The 17626-nt window shown below is 56.0% G+C and overlaps 1 protein-coding gene across 1 annotated transcript; it reads left to right on the top strand.

Moving 5' to 3' along the window:
- The first annotated feature begins 512 nt into the window (after positions 1-512).
- Positions 513-13552, top strand: HSPB1 (heat shock protein family B (small) member 1). Its single transcript, XM_073315317.1, has 4 exons — positions 513-977; positions 8235-8674; positions 12537-12600; positions 13197-13552. Exons 2-4 carry the CDS (start codon positions 8281-8283, stop codon positions 13384-13386), a joined length of 648 nt encoding a protein of 215 aa, XP_073171418.1. The 5' UTR covers positions 513-977; positions 8235-8280; the 3' UTR covers positions 13387-13552.
- The last annotated feature ends 4074 nt before the right edge of the window (positions 13553-17626 follow it).

Here is a 17626-nt window from a genome sequence, read left to right as displayed (position 1 = left end):
CTGGGGAGGGATTCAGCTGAATTGAGCAGAGTTGGGCAGCTGGATTACAGAGGATGTGGGGAAATTAAAACAAGGCACATGGCTCGGCGTCCAGCAGCACTGCAAGTGCCAGCCAAGGCAGTCCTTCATGCCCATCTGCCTCACAGCCACTGGACCAAGACTGCCAGTCGCTCCACAGGGGGCTTGCCTCACCCAGGCCTGCGATGTGCTGATCCCAGGGCAGGCAGCCTGACATCCCTGCTGTAGCCCCTCCAGGAGGCAAATTGAGTGCAGCTCCCTGGCATCCCCCCCAAAGGCCTAGCGCCAGCTTTATCTGCCACATGCCAGCCGTGACGGATGCTTCCCCATGGAGCATCCCTGGCTGCTTCCACAGCTCGCTGCTACAGCCTGGGGGGCACCAAATTCAGAGCAAGCTGTGGCTCGGGGGGGGGGGGGGGGGAGGAAGCACAAGACAACAAGCGATTCGAGGGCTGCGTGGGTCTGCAGTGGAGATTCTGGGCTGCAAAGGGAAGTTCTCGGGGAGGGGAGCCGTACGGAGCTAAGCATTGTCAGGGCCTAAACAAAGAATTAGTCCTAATAACCATTTCGCTGCCTGGCAACGGCCTCTCGGTGCCTGCACAGTGACAGCCTAAGGTGCGTCCATGCTGCAGCTGGACTCCCAGGTGGAGACGACGGGTGGTGGTGGTGGTTGGGGACTCCCTCCTAAGGGGGACGGAGTCATCCAGCTGCCGTCCAGACTGGGAGACTCGAGAAGTTGCCTGGAGCTAGAATTCAGGCTGTGACGGAGTGTCTGCCGAGACTGATCAAGTCCTCAGACCGCGACTTCCTCCTATTTCTCCACGTGGGCACCAAGGATACTGCCAAGAATGACCTTGAGCGGGTCACTGCAGACTGCATGGCTCTGGGAAGAAGGATAAAGGAGGGTGAGGCACAAGTCATGTGCTCGTCCGTCCTCCCTGGTGAAGGAGAAGGCCCAGGTAGGGACCATCGAATTGTGGAGGTAAATGTGGGGTTACGCAGGTGGTATCGGAGAGAGGGCTTTGGATTCTTTGACCGTGGGATGTTGCTCCGGGAAGAAGGATTCCTAGGGAGAGATGGCATCCACCTAACAGAGAGGGAAGAGCATCTTCGCAGGCAGGCTGGCTAACCTAGTGAGGAGGGCTTTAAACTAGGCTGGCAGGGGGATGGTGACCGAAGCCCTGAGCTAAGGGGGCTACCAGGAGGAAAGACAAGGAGGAGGGTGGAACAGGGGAGGCCTCCGGATTCACACTGAGGAAGTAGGGAAACTGACTAGTTCTCTTAGGTGCTTGGACGTGAACACAAGAAGCCTGGAAACAAGCAGGGAGAACTGGAAGTCCTGGCACAGTCAAGGAACCAGGACGTGATTGGAACAACAGAGCCTTGGTGGGATAACTCACATGAGTGGAGCACTGTCATGGATGGGTATAAAGCGTTCAGGAAGGACAGGTATGGGAGGACAGGTGGGGGAGTAGCACTGTATGTAAGAGAGCGGTAGGACTGCTCAGAGCTCCGGTATGAAACTGGAGAAAAGCCCGTTGAGAGTCTTTGGGTTAGTTTAGAGGGAGAGCGACAAGGGTGATGTCGTGGTGGCGTGTGCTATAGACCACCGGACCAGGCTTTCTTTGGACAACTAACAGAAGTTTCCAGATCACAGGCCCTGGTTCTCATGGGGGACTTCAATCAGCCTAACATCTGCTGGGAGAGCAATACAGCGGTGCACAGACATTCCAAGAAGTTTTTGGAGAGTGTTGGGGACAACTTCCTGGTGCAAGTGCTGGAGGAACCAACTAGGGGCCGTGCTCCTCTTGACCTGCTGCTCACAAACTGGGAAGAATTAGTAGGGGAAGTAGAAGTGGGTGGCAACCTGGGCAGCAGTAACCACGAGATGGTCGAGTTCAGGATCCTGACACAAGGAAGAAAGGAGAGCAGCAGAATACGGATCCTGGACTTCAGAAAAGCAGACTTTGACTCCCTCCGGGAACTGATGGGCAGGATCCCCTGAGAGGCTAATATGAAGGGGAAAGGAGTCCAGGAGAGCTGGCTGTATTTTAAAGAAGCCTTATTGAGGGCGCAGGAACAAACCATCCCGATGTGGAGAAAGAATAGCAAATATGGCAGGTGACCAGCTTGGCATAACAGAGAAATCTTTGGGGAGCTTAAAACACAAAAAGGAAGCTTACAAGAAGTGGAAATTTGGACAGATAACTAGGGAGGAGTATAAAAATATTGCTCCAGCATGCAGGGGTGAAATCAGGAAGGCCAAGGCACTATTGGAGTTGCAGCTAGCAAGGGAAGTGAAGTGTAACAAGAAGGGTTTCTACAGGTATGTTAGCAACAAGGTGGTCAGGGAAAAAGTGTGGGCCCCTTACTGAATGGGGGAGGCAACCTAGTAACAGAGAATGTGGGAAAAGCTGAAATACTCAATGCTTTTTTTGCCTCTGACTTCACAGACAAGGTCAGCTCCCAGACTGCTGCACTGGGCAGCAGAGCATGGGGAGGAGGTGAGCAGCCCTCTGTGGAGAAAGAGGCGGTTCAAGACTATTAGAAAAGCTGGACAGGCACAAGTCCATGGGGCCGGATCTAATGCATCTGAGGGTGTTGAGGGGAATTGGCTGATGTAACTGCAGAGTCATTGGCCATTATCAGGGGAGGTCCTGGACAACTGGAAAAAGGCAAATATAGTGCCCATCTTTTAAAAACGGAAGAAGGAGAATCTGGGGACCTTTAGACCGGTCAACCTCACTTCAGTCCCTGGAAAAATCACGGCGCAGGTCCTCAAGGAATCCATTTTGAAGCACTTCGAGGAGAGGAAGGTGGTCAGGAACAGTCAACATGGATTCACCAAGGGCAAGTCATGCCTGACCAACCTGATTGCCTTCTATGATGAGCCAACTGGCTCTGTGGAGATGGGGAAAGTGGTGGATGTGATATACCTTGACTTCAGCAAAGCTTTTGATATGGTCTCCCACTGTATTCTTTGGTTTCAGAGTAGCAGCCGTGTTAGTCTGTATTCGCAAAAAGAAAGGGAGGACTTGTGGCACCTTAGAGACTAACCAGTTTATTTGAGCATAAACTTTCGTGAGCTACAGCTCACTTCATCGGATGCATTCAGTGGAAAATACAGTGGGGAAATTTATATACATAGAGAACATGAAACAATGGGTGTTACCATGCACACTGTAACGAGAGTGATCACTTAAGGTGAGCTATTACCAGCAGGAGAGCGGGGGTATTCTTCTCAGCAAGTTAAAGAAGTATGGATTGGATGAATGGACTATAAGGTGGATAAAAAGCTGGCTAGATTGTCGGGCTCAAGGGGTAGTGATCAATGGTTCGATGTCCAGTTGGCAGCTGGTATCAAGCGGCATGCCCTGGGGGGTCTGTCCTGGGGCCGGTTTTGTTCAACATCTTCATTAATGATCTGGATGAGGGGATGGATTGCACCCTCAGCAAGTTCGCAGATGACACTAAGCTGGGGGGAGAGATAGATACACTGGAGTGTTGGGATAGGGTCCAGAGTGACCTAGACAGATTGGAGGATTGGGCCAAAAGAAATCTGATGAGGTTCAACAAGGACAAGTGCGGAGTCCTGCACTTAGGACGGAAGAATCCCATGCACCGCTACAGGCTGGGGACCGACCAGCTAAGCGGCAGTTCTGCAGAAAAGGACCTAGGGGATTGCAGTGGACAAGAATCTGGATATGAGTCAGCAGTGTGCCCTTGTTGCCAAGAAGGCTAACGGCATTTTGGGCTGCATTGGAAGGAGCACTGCCAGCAGATCGAGGGAAGTGATTATTCCCCTCCATTCAGCACCGGTGAGGCCCCATCTGGAGTACTGTGCCCAGTTTTGGGCCCCCCCCTACAGAAGTGATGTGGACAAGTTGGAGAGAGTCCAGCGGAGGGCAATGAAAATGATCAGGGGACTGGGGCACATGACTTACAAGGAGAGACTGAGGGAACTGGGGTTATTTAGTCTGCAGAAGAGAAGAGTGAGGGGGGATTTGATAGCAGCCTTCAACTACCTGAAGGGGGGTTCCAAAGAGGATGGAGCTCGGCTGTTCTCTGTGGTAGCTGATGACAGAACAAGGAGCAATGGTCTCAAGTTACAGTGGGGGAGGTCTAGGTTGGATATTAGGAAACACCATTCCACGAGGAGGGTGGTGAAGCACTGGAATGGGTTCCCTAAGGAGGTGGTGGAATCTCCATCCTTAGAGGATTTTAAGGTCAGGCTTGACAAAGCCCTGGCTAGGAAGATTTAGTTGGGGTTGGTCCTGCTTTGAGTAGGGGGTTGGACTAGATCTCCTGAGGTCTCATCCAACCCTAATCTATGATTCTATGAAGGCGTCAGTCCCAGCCGGGTAGCCAGACAGATTGCAAGGCCAGCAGGGACTGCTGTGCTCACCTAATCTGACCTCCTGCCTTGCACAGGTCACAGAATGGCCCCCAAATAATCCCTAGAGCAGAGCTTCTGGAAAAACATCCCATCTGGAGTTAAACATAGCGTTGGGACCCTTGGGAAGTTGGTGCAATGGTTAATTGCGCTCACTGGTAAAAACAAACGCCTTATTTCCATTCCGAATCTGTCTAGCTTCAACGTCCAGCCCTTGGACGTGTTAGCCCTTTCTCCGCTAGACGGTCATGCCCATTGTCCAATATTGGTTCCCCAGGTAGATACGGATAGCCTGTGGTCAAGTCACCCTACGCCCTTCCCCTGGTTAAGCTCAATAGATGGAGCTCCTGGAGTCTCTCACTCTAAGACAGGTTTCTAATCCTTTCATCATTCTCAGGGCTCTTCCCTGACCCCTCTCCAGTTGACCACCATCCCATGCGGCCACAGGATTCCAGCAGCAGTCGCACCACTGCCAAATACAGAGGGGAAAGAACTTCTCTGCTTCTACTCGAGAGTCCCCCGTTTATGCCACTGCTGGGATTTTGGCCCCACCGTTGCAGAGAGGGGAGATTGCCATGAACACGGGGGCTCTCTAAGTCCTCCACTCAACAAGGCCACCTGCTCCCCCACCGTTAACTCCCAGAAGATGCCCTGAACCCTGGTGTCCTCATTCTCCCGCCATTCTGGGAGCTCTGCCCAGCCTTGGTGGCGGAATAGCCCAGCCCAGCCCATGCCTGTGGGCCAGAGCCGTGGGGCCAGGCAGGTGGTGGGGACGGGAGGTTGGGATCACCAGGGCATCTCCTTAGAACAGTGCGGGTTGCTTCTCGGGGGCCCACCAAAACCTCGACAGACCTCTCATAAAAAGCCATGGAGAGCCAGAGGGGGCAGACCGGCAGCCCCCGCCAGGACGGCCACCATGCCCCACATCTGCCTAGTGGGAGGGAGGGGGATGGGGCAGCCCAGCATCAGCCTGTGGTTGAGGAGAAAGAAACCCATGAGCCACCCCACACCCTTTAAGCCACTACCTCTACTAGATGGGACACCATCATTCTCCTGCCCCAGCCCACGGACGGGCACGTTCCTGCCATCCGCTGGGGCTGCCCTCTGCCCGGGGGGCTGGGGCATGGCTGAACACTAGATTTGCTCCCCAGCCCCGTCAAGAGGGGCACCTCGTCACTGGGGTGATTTGGTAGGGACCGGGGGCGGGGGACAGAGCAGAGAGACCAGGGGCTTGTGCCCCCCGCCCCCAGCCCTGGCCCGGTGCTGTAGCTGCAGCTGGCCGGCAGGGGAAGCTGGGGTGACGGGTTTGAAGATCCCGCTGGCAGCAGCTGGCTGCGCCTGTGTGTTCTGGGAACAGAGGCCCCTGCCGGGTGGGGGGGGGGGGGGGAAGAAGGTGCTGGATGATTCCCAGAGTCTCTCCCTGCCTCCCCCGCACTCAGCCTCCTCACGCTCGGTAATTGTTGCAGCTGTAGGAGCAGAGTGTCGCGTGGCAGATGGGCCCTGTCAATCTCCGGTAATTGAGGCAACAGGCGATAGTCGCCCCCTCCCCGCCCCGCCCCGGCCCCTGCGTGCGTCGCGGCCAAGGGAGGCAGCCGGGAAAGGCCAGGCTGTGCCCTCGCTGTGCCCTTGCCCGCTCTGGCACCAGCCCCATCTCTGCCCTCAGCTTGGCTGGGATCCAGATGTATGTCTCAAAGCCGACAGGGTCTCAGACTGTTGGCTGGGGGTCTGTAACCGGGGGGGCCATGCGGGGGCTGGTCGGCCATCCCTGTGTCCTCCCTCACCGCGCAGCCCAGCCAAGCTGGCATCTGCTGCCCTAGGGCACGGTATCTCCTGCAGCTGCATCCGTGGGGCAGCAAACCAGTAGACGCACTGCTTCTGTTCCTCTCCTGCCTGCCCCTCACCCCAGGCCTCCAGAGACCCCCCCCACCATAGCACACAGGCTGCGTGCACCCCTGGGACTGGATTCTCCACTGCCCAGGGAGGGGCCGGTGCAAAGGAAGTGGGGAAGAGCGTGGCAAGAAGCAAGAACCCTCTAGTGATCGTGCCAGGATCAGGCTTTCAATTGCCTTGTCCTTGGCAGGGTGGGCACGGGCTCCTTTACAGCTGAACGGCTGTGCTCAGCCCAGCGGTGGGTTTGAAACTGGATCCTGCCCCGCACTGTGCCCGGCTAGGGAGTCAGGAGAGGGCAGCAGTCCGGGAGGTGGTTACGGGCGAGAGGGATCACGCCTTGGCCTCTCACAGAGAGACAAGGGGGCAGAAGGCGCAAGCGGATCCTTGCAATCCCGGGGGTACCTGAGCGGGAGGCAGCCAGCTGTCCAACGCATTTGCCCCACTTTCCTCCCCGACTATGTACAGAGGAGCCAGTAATTCCTGTCTTGGGCCACTGTCTGCATGGAGCCTGGCTTGTTCTCCCGCTGCTCCCTGGCTGCCCGCATCCCGAATGCCCTGGGCCTTGTCTACCTATTCACTCACTATCTCCTCCCCCACAGCCGTACCCGCCCATCCACTCAGCCCTGCGCTTCCCCATCACTGCTCTATCCACCCACACGCAGCCCTCTTCCCCCCCTGCACCCAGCCTCTCGCTTAATGTGGCTCCAAGGCCTCTGCACGCAGCCAGCCCCTCGCCGGCACCCGCCACCACCAGCGTGGACGTCAAACGTTTTGCAGCGCGAGTTAATGAAGCTGCAACAGTCGCTCAAGGGAGCCCAGCCAGACCCAGATGCGCTGGGGGCGGGGAGGGAAACATGGCTGCGGCAAAGAGTCCTGGGCTGTTGCATTTTACCTACCAAGCTAGTCTGCAAGCAGGCTCCCCGGTGGACCACGGCACCCCTTAAGCCCCAAAGCCAGGGTAAGGCCCAGCTGCAGGTGAAGAGTCCCTCCATTCTAAGCACTAGACAACACGATGCAGCTGGGCAGGGCATTTACACTGCAGGAGTCTTTGGGAATCTCTCCCCTGGACACAGGTTTGAATCCATGCCCCCCACCCTATTTCTGTCCACACTGAAATTGGTGTGACATGGGCCACCAAGCGCTCAGCACCCAGACCCTTTGCTCCTGCTAGTGGGAGGGTCAGAGCCAGAGAGTTCTGCTGTGATACGAGTCCAAGCCCGGTCACGTTCCAGTGTGGACACAGCTCGAGCCGCAGAGCCGAGTCAGGAGATCTGCATAGCGCAGTGTGGACCCGTCAGTACTGGGAGATCCAAGGCCAGCAATTGGAAACGCGGGTTCACAACGCAGCATGGACGCTCAACCGTGGGCTCGGAAACACCGAGTCCACAAAGCTGGATCCCCCGACAGTTTTACAATGCAGTGTGGACATCCCCTTGGAGTCCCCCTCCCTCCTGAGAGCCAAGCCCCATTGTACTAGGTGCTGTACAACCATACGGTAAGAAACAGTCCCCAGCCTGCAGAGGTCACAACACAAATACACGACCATCATTATCCCCATTTTACAGGAGGGGGGAAACTGAGGCCCAGAGAGATTAAGTGACTTGCCCAGGGTCACACAGAGAAGCTGTGGCAAGGCCCAAGAACTAAAAACTCTCCTGAATCCCAGAGTCCTGTCTTCACTCCCAAGCCGCCTTCCTGCTGCCCGAGAGCTGCTGCTAGATCGTGGGGAGCCAGCCCCACTCTCCCCTGCTCGCAGACAGAGCAGCTGTGGGAGAAAGCGGGCAGAGCCCGACAGCTGACCTGCTGTTCATCAGCCGTGTAATCTCCATTAATAGCCAGCTGAAATGCCTGGCTAAAAATAACCGGCTGCCTTTTCATAAGGGGCCAGCCCGCGGGAGCGGCTCTAGAGACTCAGTGCTCTCTCCCCCTGCAGCCACAGCAGCGAGGCCGGACCGTCGGGGAAGGGCAGGAAGCGTGACATGTCGGAGCGCCGGGTGCCCTTCACTTTCCTCCGCAGCCCCAGCTGGGACCCCTGGCGGGACTGGTACCTGGGCAGCCGGCTCTTCGACCAGCCCTTCGGCATGCCCCACATCCTCGAGGACTGGGGCAAGTGGCCGAGCAGCACCAGCTGGCCGGGTTACCTCCGCCTGATGCCCAGCCAGGCCACCGAGCCCGTCGCCATCACCAGCCCCATCGTCACCTCGCCAGCCTCCCCCAACCCGGCCTACAGCCGGGCCCTGAGCCGCCAGCTCAGCAGCGGCATCTCGGAGATCCGGCAGACCTCGGACAGCTGGAAGGTTGCCCTGGATGTCAACCACTTTGCCCCGGAGGAGCTGGTGGTGAAGACCAAGGATGGCGTGGTGGAGATCACCGGTGAGTGCTTCCTTTGACGCCTCCTGGCTCAGGCGAGGGGCAGACCTGGTCTCCTTCGAGCCCCAGCCAGTCTCCCTCTTTAGCCCTATGTCTGTGGCAAATGCTGCCCCCTGGGCAGGGTGCGTGACCCAGGCTCCACCGGGCCGGCTGCCACCTGTGGCTCCGGAGAGCCCAGATTCTACCCCCAGTGATGTGGCACATGTGGGTCCCTGCGGGGTGAGTGCTAGGGAACGGGTGCACGCTAGGGAACGGGTGCACCCTTGGCCCTCTCAGTCCCTCGGCTTGGCAGCTCTCGCTTTCCTAGTGCTCAGGCCCCCCCAGCCCAAGCAGGGGGGCAACGGGCAGCAGCCTCACTCCCCATCCACACAGCCTTCGGGAGTGGCTAGAGCCTGCAGTGCATTGCTTGTTCGCTCTGCTTGAAAGCTGCACGGCTCCCCCTGCTTCCAGGGAGGGGTCACGTTCCTCCTCACCATCGGCCAGGAAGGTGTTTGCTCTGGTGATGGAAGAAGAGGGAAAGGACTTGCTTGCCCACCTAGGCATATACAATACACGGGACCCTGGGGATGGGGGAAGGAATTAGCACAGGGACTAAACTGGTTATGCCACCCCATATTACTATTATGATTAAATCTTATTAAATATTGTAATTTCATGCCCACCTAGAGATCTAAACCTCGATCAGGACCCCAGCGTGCTGGGTGCTGTACAAGCACATAGTAAGTAGTCCCCGCTTCATCGAGCATAAGGTCTAAATAAGCAAAGTGTGGGAAGGGAAACTGAGGCACAGAGCTGGAAAATGACTGCCCAGGGTCACCTAGCAGGTCAGCGACAGAGCTGGGAACAGAACCCAGGTTTCCAAGAGTCTCTGGTTCACAGTCTAACCTCCAGCACCTATAGATTTTGCTAGGGTCCTCCAATGAAAGCAAGGAGCCTATATACCTTTGGGGATCTGGGCCAGAGTGCTTCATTAGTGCGTGTATGTACTTGGCAGCGACTGCTCTGGCAGCAAAGGGCATATTTTCTAGGGTAGCACGAAACATGGCAGCTTTGGTTCTCAGGGGAATCGTGTGACTGTTGCTGGTGGATTTGAATCACGTTCCTTCCAGCAGCTTCTCCCCCTTCCCCCACCGCTTCGGATCCCAAACGAGAGCTAGGCAAAGCCTCTCACATCCCAATGTTTTCTATCAAAATTTCAAGGAGAAAAGCAAAGTGTGTGAAGAGGATGGAATTTGATGAATTTCCCCCCCCCTCATTTTCCAGCCACTTCTGTTCAACTCCTTCCCCCCACCCCCCAAAAAGCTTCCAACTGAGAAACACCCCATGAAATTAAGTCAAACAACAAACTACCCCGTGCTTTGGCCCAACCATACAAAACAGCTGTGGTTTGGATGGGATCATGTATAGATCAGCCCTGGTCCCCCCCCGAGCCATCCCCCACCACCCTTTTTTAAGGAGGAATTTAGCTGTGTCTGAGGGCCAGGTTGTCAGCTGGTACAAACTTCACTGGAGTGATGCCAGTTCACACCAGCTGAGGATCTGACCGAGTTCAGGGTTTGCTAGGAAGCCTGACAGCAGGTGAGCTGTGGCAATTGGTAGTTCTGGTGTGCAAAGTGACTTCAGTTTCTGCACCAAAGTCCCTGCAATTAGCCCATGAGCAATGGGATCGTGCTGGCTAAGAAGGAGCTGACAAGCAGCAGTTTGATGAGCTGACACCGGGGAGCTCATTTTCCTTTAAAGGATAAAGGCCAGATGCCGGCATACCCGGTGTGAGCCATCCCAACTGCCTTCAGACTCTAAGACCAGCCAAAGGCTCTGCAGATCTGCGGCCCAGAGAAGACAGCTAACAGTTTGGGGGAATGCCCGCTGGGCTTGTAAAGCGATAGATTGCAGGACAGGATTTAGGTCCTTTCCAGACTCCATTCCAGCTGGAGACAACTTCTGACTTCAGCAGCTCCTGGCAAAACCTGAAACTCTCGTGATTAACCCTTGGCAGGGCTGGTGCAGGTTTGAGAACATGCAGGTGAAATGGACTCAGAATGGTGGCACGCAGAACGGAAGCTTAAAAAGGACCGATTCAATCCAAGGTAGACAGTGCTCGCTTGTGGAGTGCCCCACTGCTCCTGTGGGACAACAGGTCAGCTGTCAGGACCCAGCTGGGCAGAGATACTAGCATATGGGTTCAAATCCCTGCTCTGCCATGGACTCCTTATGTGACTTAGCCCCAGCTCCCCAAAGGGATTTAGATCAGTGGGAGTCGGTGCCTAAATAGCAGAGGACCTGGGCCCTCCCCTGTGTAAACCAGGGGTAATCACACTTCTCCACCTGGCAGGAATAGATTGAGAGGCGCTCAGATACTACAATAAAGGGGCTGCATAAGTACCTTAGGGAGAAAATTGCGGGTCGTTAGCACCCAGCTCCTAATGTGAAGCTCAGGGGCCACAAACCAGGCGGATGCGGCGAGGCTGCCTCTGAAACCTTGGGCTTGGCAGCTGTGGACATGGGGAGCGGAGGGCTACCATCCAAGCCAGGCTGTTCTGGAACCGTCCAGACTGCAGCTGGCATGTTTCCTTCCCGAGGATGCAAATCCAGGAGATGAAGTGGATGCCAGCTTTCCTTTGCAACTGGTGGGGCAGGGAGAGACTCTGGGCTTTTCTTCAGTTTTCCATTGTCAGGTGCCGAAACACATCCCCCTAAGCAGTAAGATTCCAGGTTTGCTCCCCCCCTGCGTTCCTGTTTATAGTTGTAGTTGCTCCTGGTCTTTTCCCATCTGTTCAGCTCTGCCTGGCTCATGCTCTGAAAACCAGATTGAGCAACCTGGATGCTGCATCCCTTGCTCAGAGGCGCCCGCGCCTCCCTGTTTTGTAACAAAGCTGCCTTGACGAGTGGGGGGCTGGTTTTTTTCCATTTGCAATCATAACCGATGCAAACGCCGCCCTGCCCAGGCGCAGAGTAACCGTGGTAACAGGGAAGCAGAGAACTAGAAGGATGGGCGGTCGAGCAGCGGTTCTGGGAGCCGTAAGGCTTGCAGCTTGGCTCCGGCCCCGGTTCCCAGCCCCCTCAGCGTAGGGGAGTTCCCACTGCAAGTGAGGGAAGCTGCCTGCACTTGGGGATGTACCAGCTTTCCACCACTGGACAGCTGGGTTCAAGGACACCACCATGGAAGTCAGCCTGGCCGTCTTAGCCTGTTTGTCCCTACTACGGTGGCACTCTCAGCTCAGAGGAGCTTCTGGACTGGCAGGAGCATCATATTAAATTAGGAGCTGTAGCCCCTCGGAGGGCCAGTCCAGGACCAGGACCCCATTGCGCTAGGTGCTGTATGTACACAGAATAAAAACAGAGTCCCATCATAGTCCTCTGCCTGGCCCCACCCCGGGCAAGCTTCCCTGCCCAGAGGTGGGAATCTGGCAAGAACAGCTGATCTCAGAGGATTTCGGCTGAGAGAAAAAAAAAAGGCTGCCCCTCACTGGAGGCCGAGCAGGAGAAACCAAACTGCCAGGGCGGATCTGGGGTTTGAGTCCTCACACTCGCCCCCGGATTCAGACTAGAGGCTCGCAGCTCTGAAACGAAGCTGCAATAGGAGCACGTCCTTCTCTGCTTCCCCAGCCAAGCAGCTCCTAGTCACCTTCACAGTCCTGCAGTGGGCATGATGGCTGGGGAGGCGGGCTCGTGGAGGAGTGCCCGGAGAGGCTGGGGCGAGTCATTCCCTTCTCCACTCTCCCAGTGCAATGGAGCGGCCGGGTAAGCCCCGGGGACCTCTGGCTGCAGAATCCCAGCTGAGCCGGGGACATGGCCCTGAGCCAGGCATCATTCCCCTGCATGCATCGCTCACCCCTCTGAAACGGTCTGTCTCCTCCTCTTCCAGGCAAGCATGAGGAGAAGCAGGACGAACACGGCTTCATCTCCAGGTGCTTCACCAGAAAATACACGTAAGTAGCTGGAGGAGAGAGGGCTCTTGGGAGACACTTGGCCTTCATCATCCACCAGCCATGGAAGGTGGGGGAAGAGGTCTTTGCCATATGTACAGTTCAGCACACTGGACGCAGGGAGCTGTTCTGGCTTGACCTAGGGGAAGGACGGCAGCTGACAACCCCTGGCACTGGGATGAGCAAGGAGCATTGAGAGGAGACAGTCCTATCCCTGGAACGCTGGTATTCCCATGCACCGTTGGGAACATGCTCTCCAGGGAGACTCGGGCCATCAGGCTCCCACATGATAAGGATCCCCTGGATATAAAGGTTCCCCAGTGTTCAGTCCCCCAGCTCCAGCTTAGCCTTGTGATAGCAAGGCTGTGAGGCAAGGCCTCAGAATCTGGGTTCCTGGCCACGTCTCCTGGGCTGGCAGAAGCGAAGGGTGGTGCAGAGAGCGGTGGTGGCAGGTCCCAGGAGGGATCTACTTCCAGCCCTCTATGGCTAATCACAGGATCGCTGCTGGAAGAGAGTGTAGACAGGAATCCGGTACTAGTGGGTGCCCCCAGGCAAGCCCACTGACCCCACGATCCCTCACTTGCCTCTCCCTTGTGCAGCCTGCCCCCTGGCATCGACGCCACCTCGGTCCGCTCCTCGCTCTCCCCGGACGGCATGCTGACGGTGGAAGCCCCCCTGCCCAAGCCGGCCATCCAGTCTGCCGAGATCACGATCCCAGTCACCTTTGAGAGCCATGCCCAGATCACCCCAACTGACACCAAAAAGCCTGAGGACGCTGCCAAGAAATAAGTAGGCACCTGGCACAGAGGAAAATCGCAGCCCGGCTGGTGCCGCTCGCACCCCAAAGCCATGTTTTGTTTTTTTATTTTGTACTAGTGCATTCACTGAGTTCCCCAAATAAATCTGAAAGTCAAATAAACCAAACACCCACCTGCCTCTCCCCTGTGCTCTGCGTTCCCGTGGCTAGGGTGTAGCCATCCGCATGTCCTTGGTGGGGCCTTTTGCTTCGTAAGCTAGGATTGCAAACACAAGAGAAATTCTCTCCCTGCTCATGTCCCTCCTTACCATAGTGTCCGAGTGCCACCCGACCTCCAGGGTATTTCTCTTCCCAACACCCCTGCGAGGCAGGGAATCCTTATTCTCCTTTTATAGCTGTCACCTAAGGCACAGGGAGGCCCTGTGACTTGCTCAAGATCACAGAGTCAGTGGCTGAGGTGGGTATTGAACCTGGGCCTTCTAGCCATTAGACCGTTCTTCCACACGAGGCATTTCATCACGTGGGGCACTTGGGGACCACGTCGATTCCCACCCCTGTGGCTAGCAGGAGCGCCTACATGCCTGGCACTAAGGAGATGCAGCGTTTCATGGCTCCTTCTGCTGTGGGCTTGGTGGTGGCCTTTGGGGCATGGCCACAGGTCCATTCCCATGCTCCACAGAAACCAGAAAATGATTTTTTTTGGAAATGATTTTCTCCTAGTCCATTGACAGCAGCATGCTGGGAATAAGGAAGGAGATGAGCTCCCTCTCCAGGCCTCAGGTGGCCTTCTTAGCATTCGGGGGGAGGGGGGGGCACACAACTCCCAGACCTTCAGGAAACCCCGCTGCAGCGCTGTCCCCGCCTGACGGTGATTAGAATCAATGGGCCCGATCCTGAGCGGTGTGGGTGTAAGCAACCCTGTTCAAGTCCATGAGGGTGCAGCAGTTGCCCCGGATGTGGCAAAGAACCTTTCGATTTTAAGGAACGACTAGGATCGGTTTTGAACCCCGACCAAGGTTTGCTGTTCTGCTCGGCGGGATGGAGGTTGGAACCAGGCCTGCTTTTATCAACGCTAGCTTGCTTCTTCTGAAGTGTGACTCACCCGCCAGGAATTGCTCTCTGCTGGGCTCCTGAGACCCGTGCTCTGGGATTCGCACGTCCCTGGCATGCCTTTAACAGGCCACCATTTTCTGGAAACCTCCAGGCAACCTTTGCACTCTGCTGATCTTCCAGCCCTTCAGTTTGCCCAGTAGGGTTTTATCCACACTAGGAAACACGGACCCATAATTCCCCACCAGTGCAGCCCTAGCGTTAATGATGATTCGTCTTTAGTTATAGGACAGTAGCGCCTAGCAGGGCAAACTCAGACCATCTACCCTCATGTCATGCTGGGGGGGAGAAGCCATGGGCTGCAGAGGAGCCCAGACCTTCCAGCAGAGTGGGTCCCAGAACTGCCCCCCTGCCCCAGCCCCATGGGGCGGGGGGGAAAATGGGGCCAAACCCCTGAACTGCCTGGTGCCTGCTGCCTGAAGCTGTGGCTTGGGCCAAAGGCCATCTTGGAGGACAGTTTCTCCAGGTGGGGGATTCCCTGACAGAAGCAGGCCCAAGCTGGAGCACCAGGGCTGAGCGCCCCACTCCTGGTGGGGCTTGGATGTAGATCTCTTGCCTGGGCTTGGGAGCGAATTTCTACCCTCAGGTTCAAGAAATAGAAAATTAAGCTCCTGCTCCAGCCCTGCCCTCCTTTAATATAGCCAGCTTACCCAAAGAGAGGACCCCAGGGGCTACCACCCACCTGGTGCGCCTTAGAGAGCCCAGGGTGGCTATCAAGTCAGGCTGCCTGCAGCCCAGCCAGCAGCTGCCACCCTGTCCCTTCCAGACACCCAGGCCCCTGGAGAGGGGCACTGCCCATCCACCGCAGCTGCTGTTAATCAGGTTTATTAGGGTAGTGCCTGAGGACCTGCCTAGAACAGGGCCCCATTGTGCAGGGTGCTGTACAAAACACAGTCACAGATGGGCCCTGAAGGCCCACAGAGCAAACAGCCACAGGGAAGGGTTTGAGGGGGACAGGGCAGGGCAGAAGAGGATAAGAGGGGCAGGTGCAGCATGAAGCAACTGGGGGAGGGGGGTAGGTGAGGGCTGGAGCCAAGCCCCAATCAAACACAGGGCAGAGGAAGCCCAGTCATGCTGTGGAAAGCTCGCCAGATGCCTCCTTTGGCTGCCTCTGCCAGTTGCATGAGCTACATTCCCAGAGTCCCTTGCACAGTTGCTAGGGCAGGCGTCCCACAGCCCTGCTCTAGGTGTGCACTGGGGCTGAGGAATGGCCGCTATGGGACCCTGGCTGGTCCCTGCATTACCGTCCCCGAGAGCCCTGACCAATCCAGGTTGGCACATCTGATTGACCGCGTTGCCTTGCGCGGAATTTCCTCTCTGGGTTGGGAAGGGCAGAGACAGCACCAGGCCGGACTGGTTGGGGTTCTCTGGGCTGTCAGTGCAGGGAGCAGCTGGCAGAGGTTCCCAAAGGCCCCGCAGATACCACAGGCAGGGAGGATTCCCATAAACCCCCCGCAGCCCGACGCACGAACACAGCCTTAGATGGCAGCACGGTCTCACTCACTGTTACTATATTACTGCTCTGACAAATCCCAGAGCTAATCCCCCTTCCTGAGTCAGACTCCAAGACAGAGACTCACCCAGCGCTAGTGACCTGAAAAGAATCCCAGAGCCTGTAGGATCCTGGAGAGTTGGTGCTTGGAATCCAGGCATGCTCCAGAAGTCTCCCAAAGCTTTCACCTGAGTAGCCATCAGCATTTGTATGCAGCCACAGCCTGGAAAGGGTTAACAAACCCTGCTCACGAACCACCAAAGAGTCTCTCGTTAATCTCCTCTGGGACACGGAGAGCCAATCCAAGCCCAGGTCCGTAGCGGGACAATCCGATTGATCTCAGACCCAGTTGTCAGCAGACAGGAATCCAGGTCTCAAATAAACATGATTCATCAGTCTGTTTAGGAGAGCTAGGATAGGAGCCGAATGCCTGCCCCGAGCCCCAGGCAATGCCCCGTACACCCTTCCCAGCCAGAGATGGACTTCCACGTGCCTCTAACACTGAGCAGCCAGTGAGCTGGCCAGAAAACAAGAACACGTCGAGGGGTCTTTCAGTATTGGGATGAAACCGACATTTTAAAAATGTTCCTGGAAACCCAGCAAGGCAGACACCCCACAGCCTAGCAGCTGGGAGGTGAGATCCAGGCTCAGGACCCTCTGACTCAGGTAGGGCAGGGACTTGAACCTGGGTCTTCTGTGCGGCTGTCCCAACCCCTGGGCTATTGGCTATTTTCGGGTGGAGCTCGCCTGTACCGTGATTTTGACCAGAAATTCCACCCTGGCCCCAGAAAGCTTTCCAGGCGACGGTTCAAAAAAGATCCATTTCCGACCAACGGTTTTGGTTTCAACAAATCGGCATTTTCCGACAAACGTGTTGGCAAGAACGTCCCAGCCCGCCGTCGCAAAGCCTTGTGCATAGGCTTATTGCAGCCCTGGGGCTGCCCCGATGTTCATTCATGAAGTTTAGAACGATTTAAAAATAAAAATGAAGAAGTGTTTGCGGTTGCTTTTTGCTGGCAACGAGGATGGAACCGAGATCTCACTTACATCCTTGGCTCTTAACCCAGAGCTCATCTATAGATCTACTCAGAGGGAGCATGTTTCCTAGTGGTTAGAGCAGGAGACACCTTGGTTCCATTTCAGCCCTATCCCCGACTCCCTGCATGGCCTCTTCCCCATTCACTCTTACCCATGGGAGGTGGAGGGGGGATAGTGACATACTTCACAGGGGACCATCACAAGGTTTCATTAAATTAGGTCATTGGACTGTCACTGTTCTATGGACGGAACACTTTCCGATCATCATCATCATCTCAGTCGAGATGTCTAGTCTCACAGCCAAGCTGCAACATGCATCAGGACAGTCACTGAATCCCAGGAAAATTCCTTCCCCATTGCGCCTCATCTTTCCACCTTTGTCCTAGAGCCGTTCCCTGCAGTGCAATAATCCTCCTCTCCAGACAGCTCCTCATGAGTCATGTAGGCTGTTTATAGCCCCTGGGTCAATGCCAGTTGCTCAGAGCAGCATCAGAAGGCACTTCTGGAATGACACTAGCTCCGTCCCACCACGCTGACGGGGCGTCACTCACGAGATTCAGAAAAGTGATGGAATCAACTCATGAGAGCTTCAGAGCTGCTGAAAAACAGCAGGTTCTTTGTGACAAAGGTGT

This window comes from Lepidochelys kempii, chromosome 17 (genome assembly GCF_965140285.1).
Source record: "Lepidochelys kempii isolate rLepKem1 chromosome 17, rLepKem1.hap1, whole genome shotgun sequence".
NCBI lineage: Eukaryota > Metazoa > Chordata > Testudines > Cheloniidae > Lepidochelys > Lepidochelys kempii.
Note: the sequence above shows the minus strand (reverse complement) of the source record. Positions and strands in the feature narration are given on the sequence as shown.

What these genes read in the sequence shown, in the direction of transcription:
- HSPB1 (XM_073315317.1), top strand. Translation starts at nt 8,281, where the DNA reads ATGTCGGAGCGCCGGGTGCCCTTCACTTTCCTCCGCAGCCCCAGCTGG. An exon ending in TGGCGTGGTGGAGATCACCG is followed by an intron (nt 8,675 to 12,536) that starts GTGAGTGCTTCC and finishes CTCCTCTTCCAG; the next exon opens with GCAAGCATGAGGAGAAGCAG. An exon ending in TGCTTCACCAGAAAATACAC is followed by an intron (nt 12,601 to 13,196) that starts GTAAGTAGCTGG and finishes TCCCTTGTGCAG; the next exon opens with CCTGCCCCCTGGCATCGACG.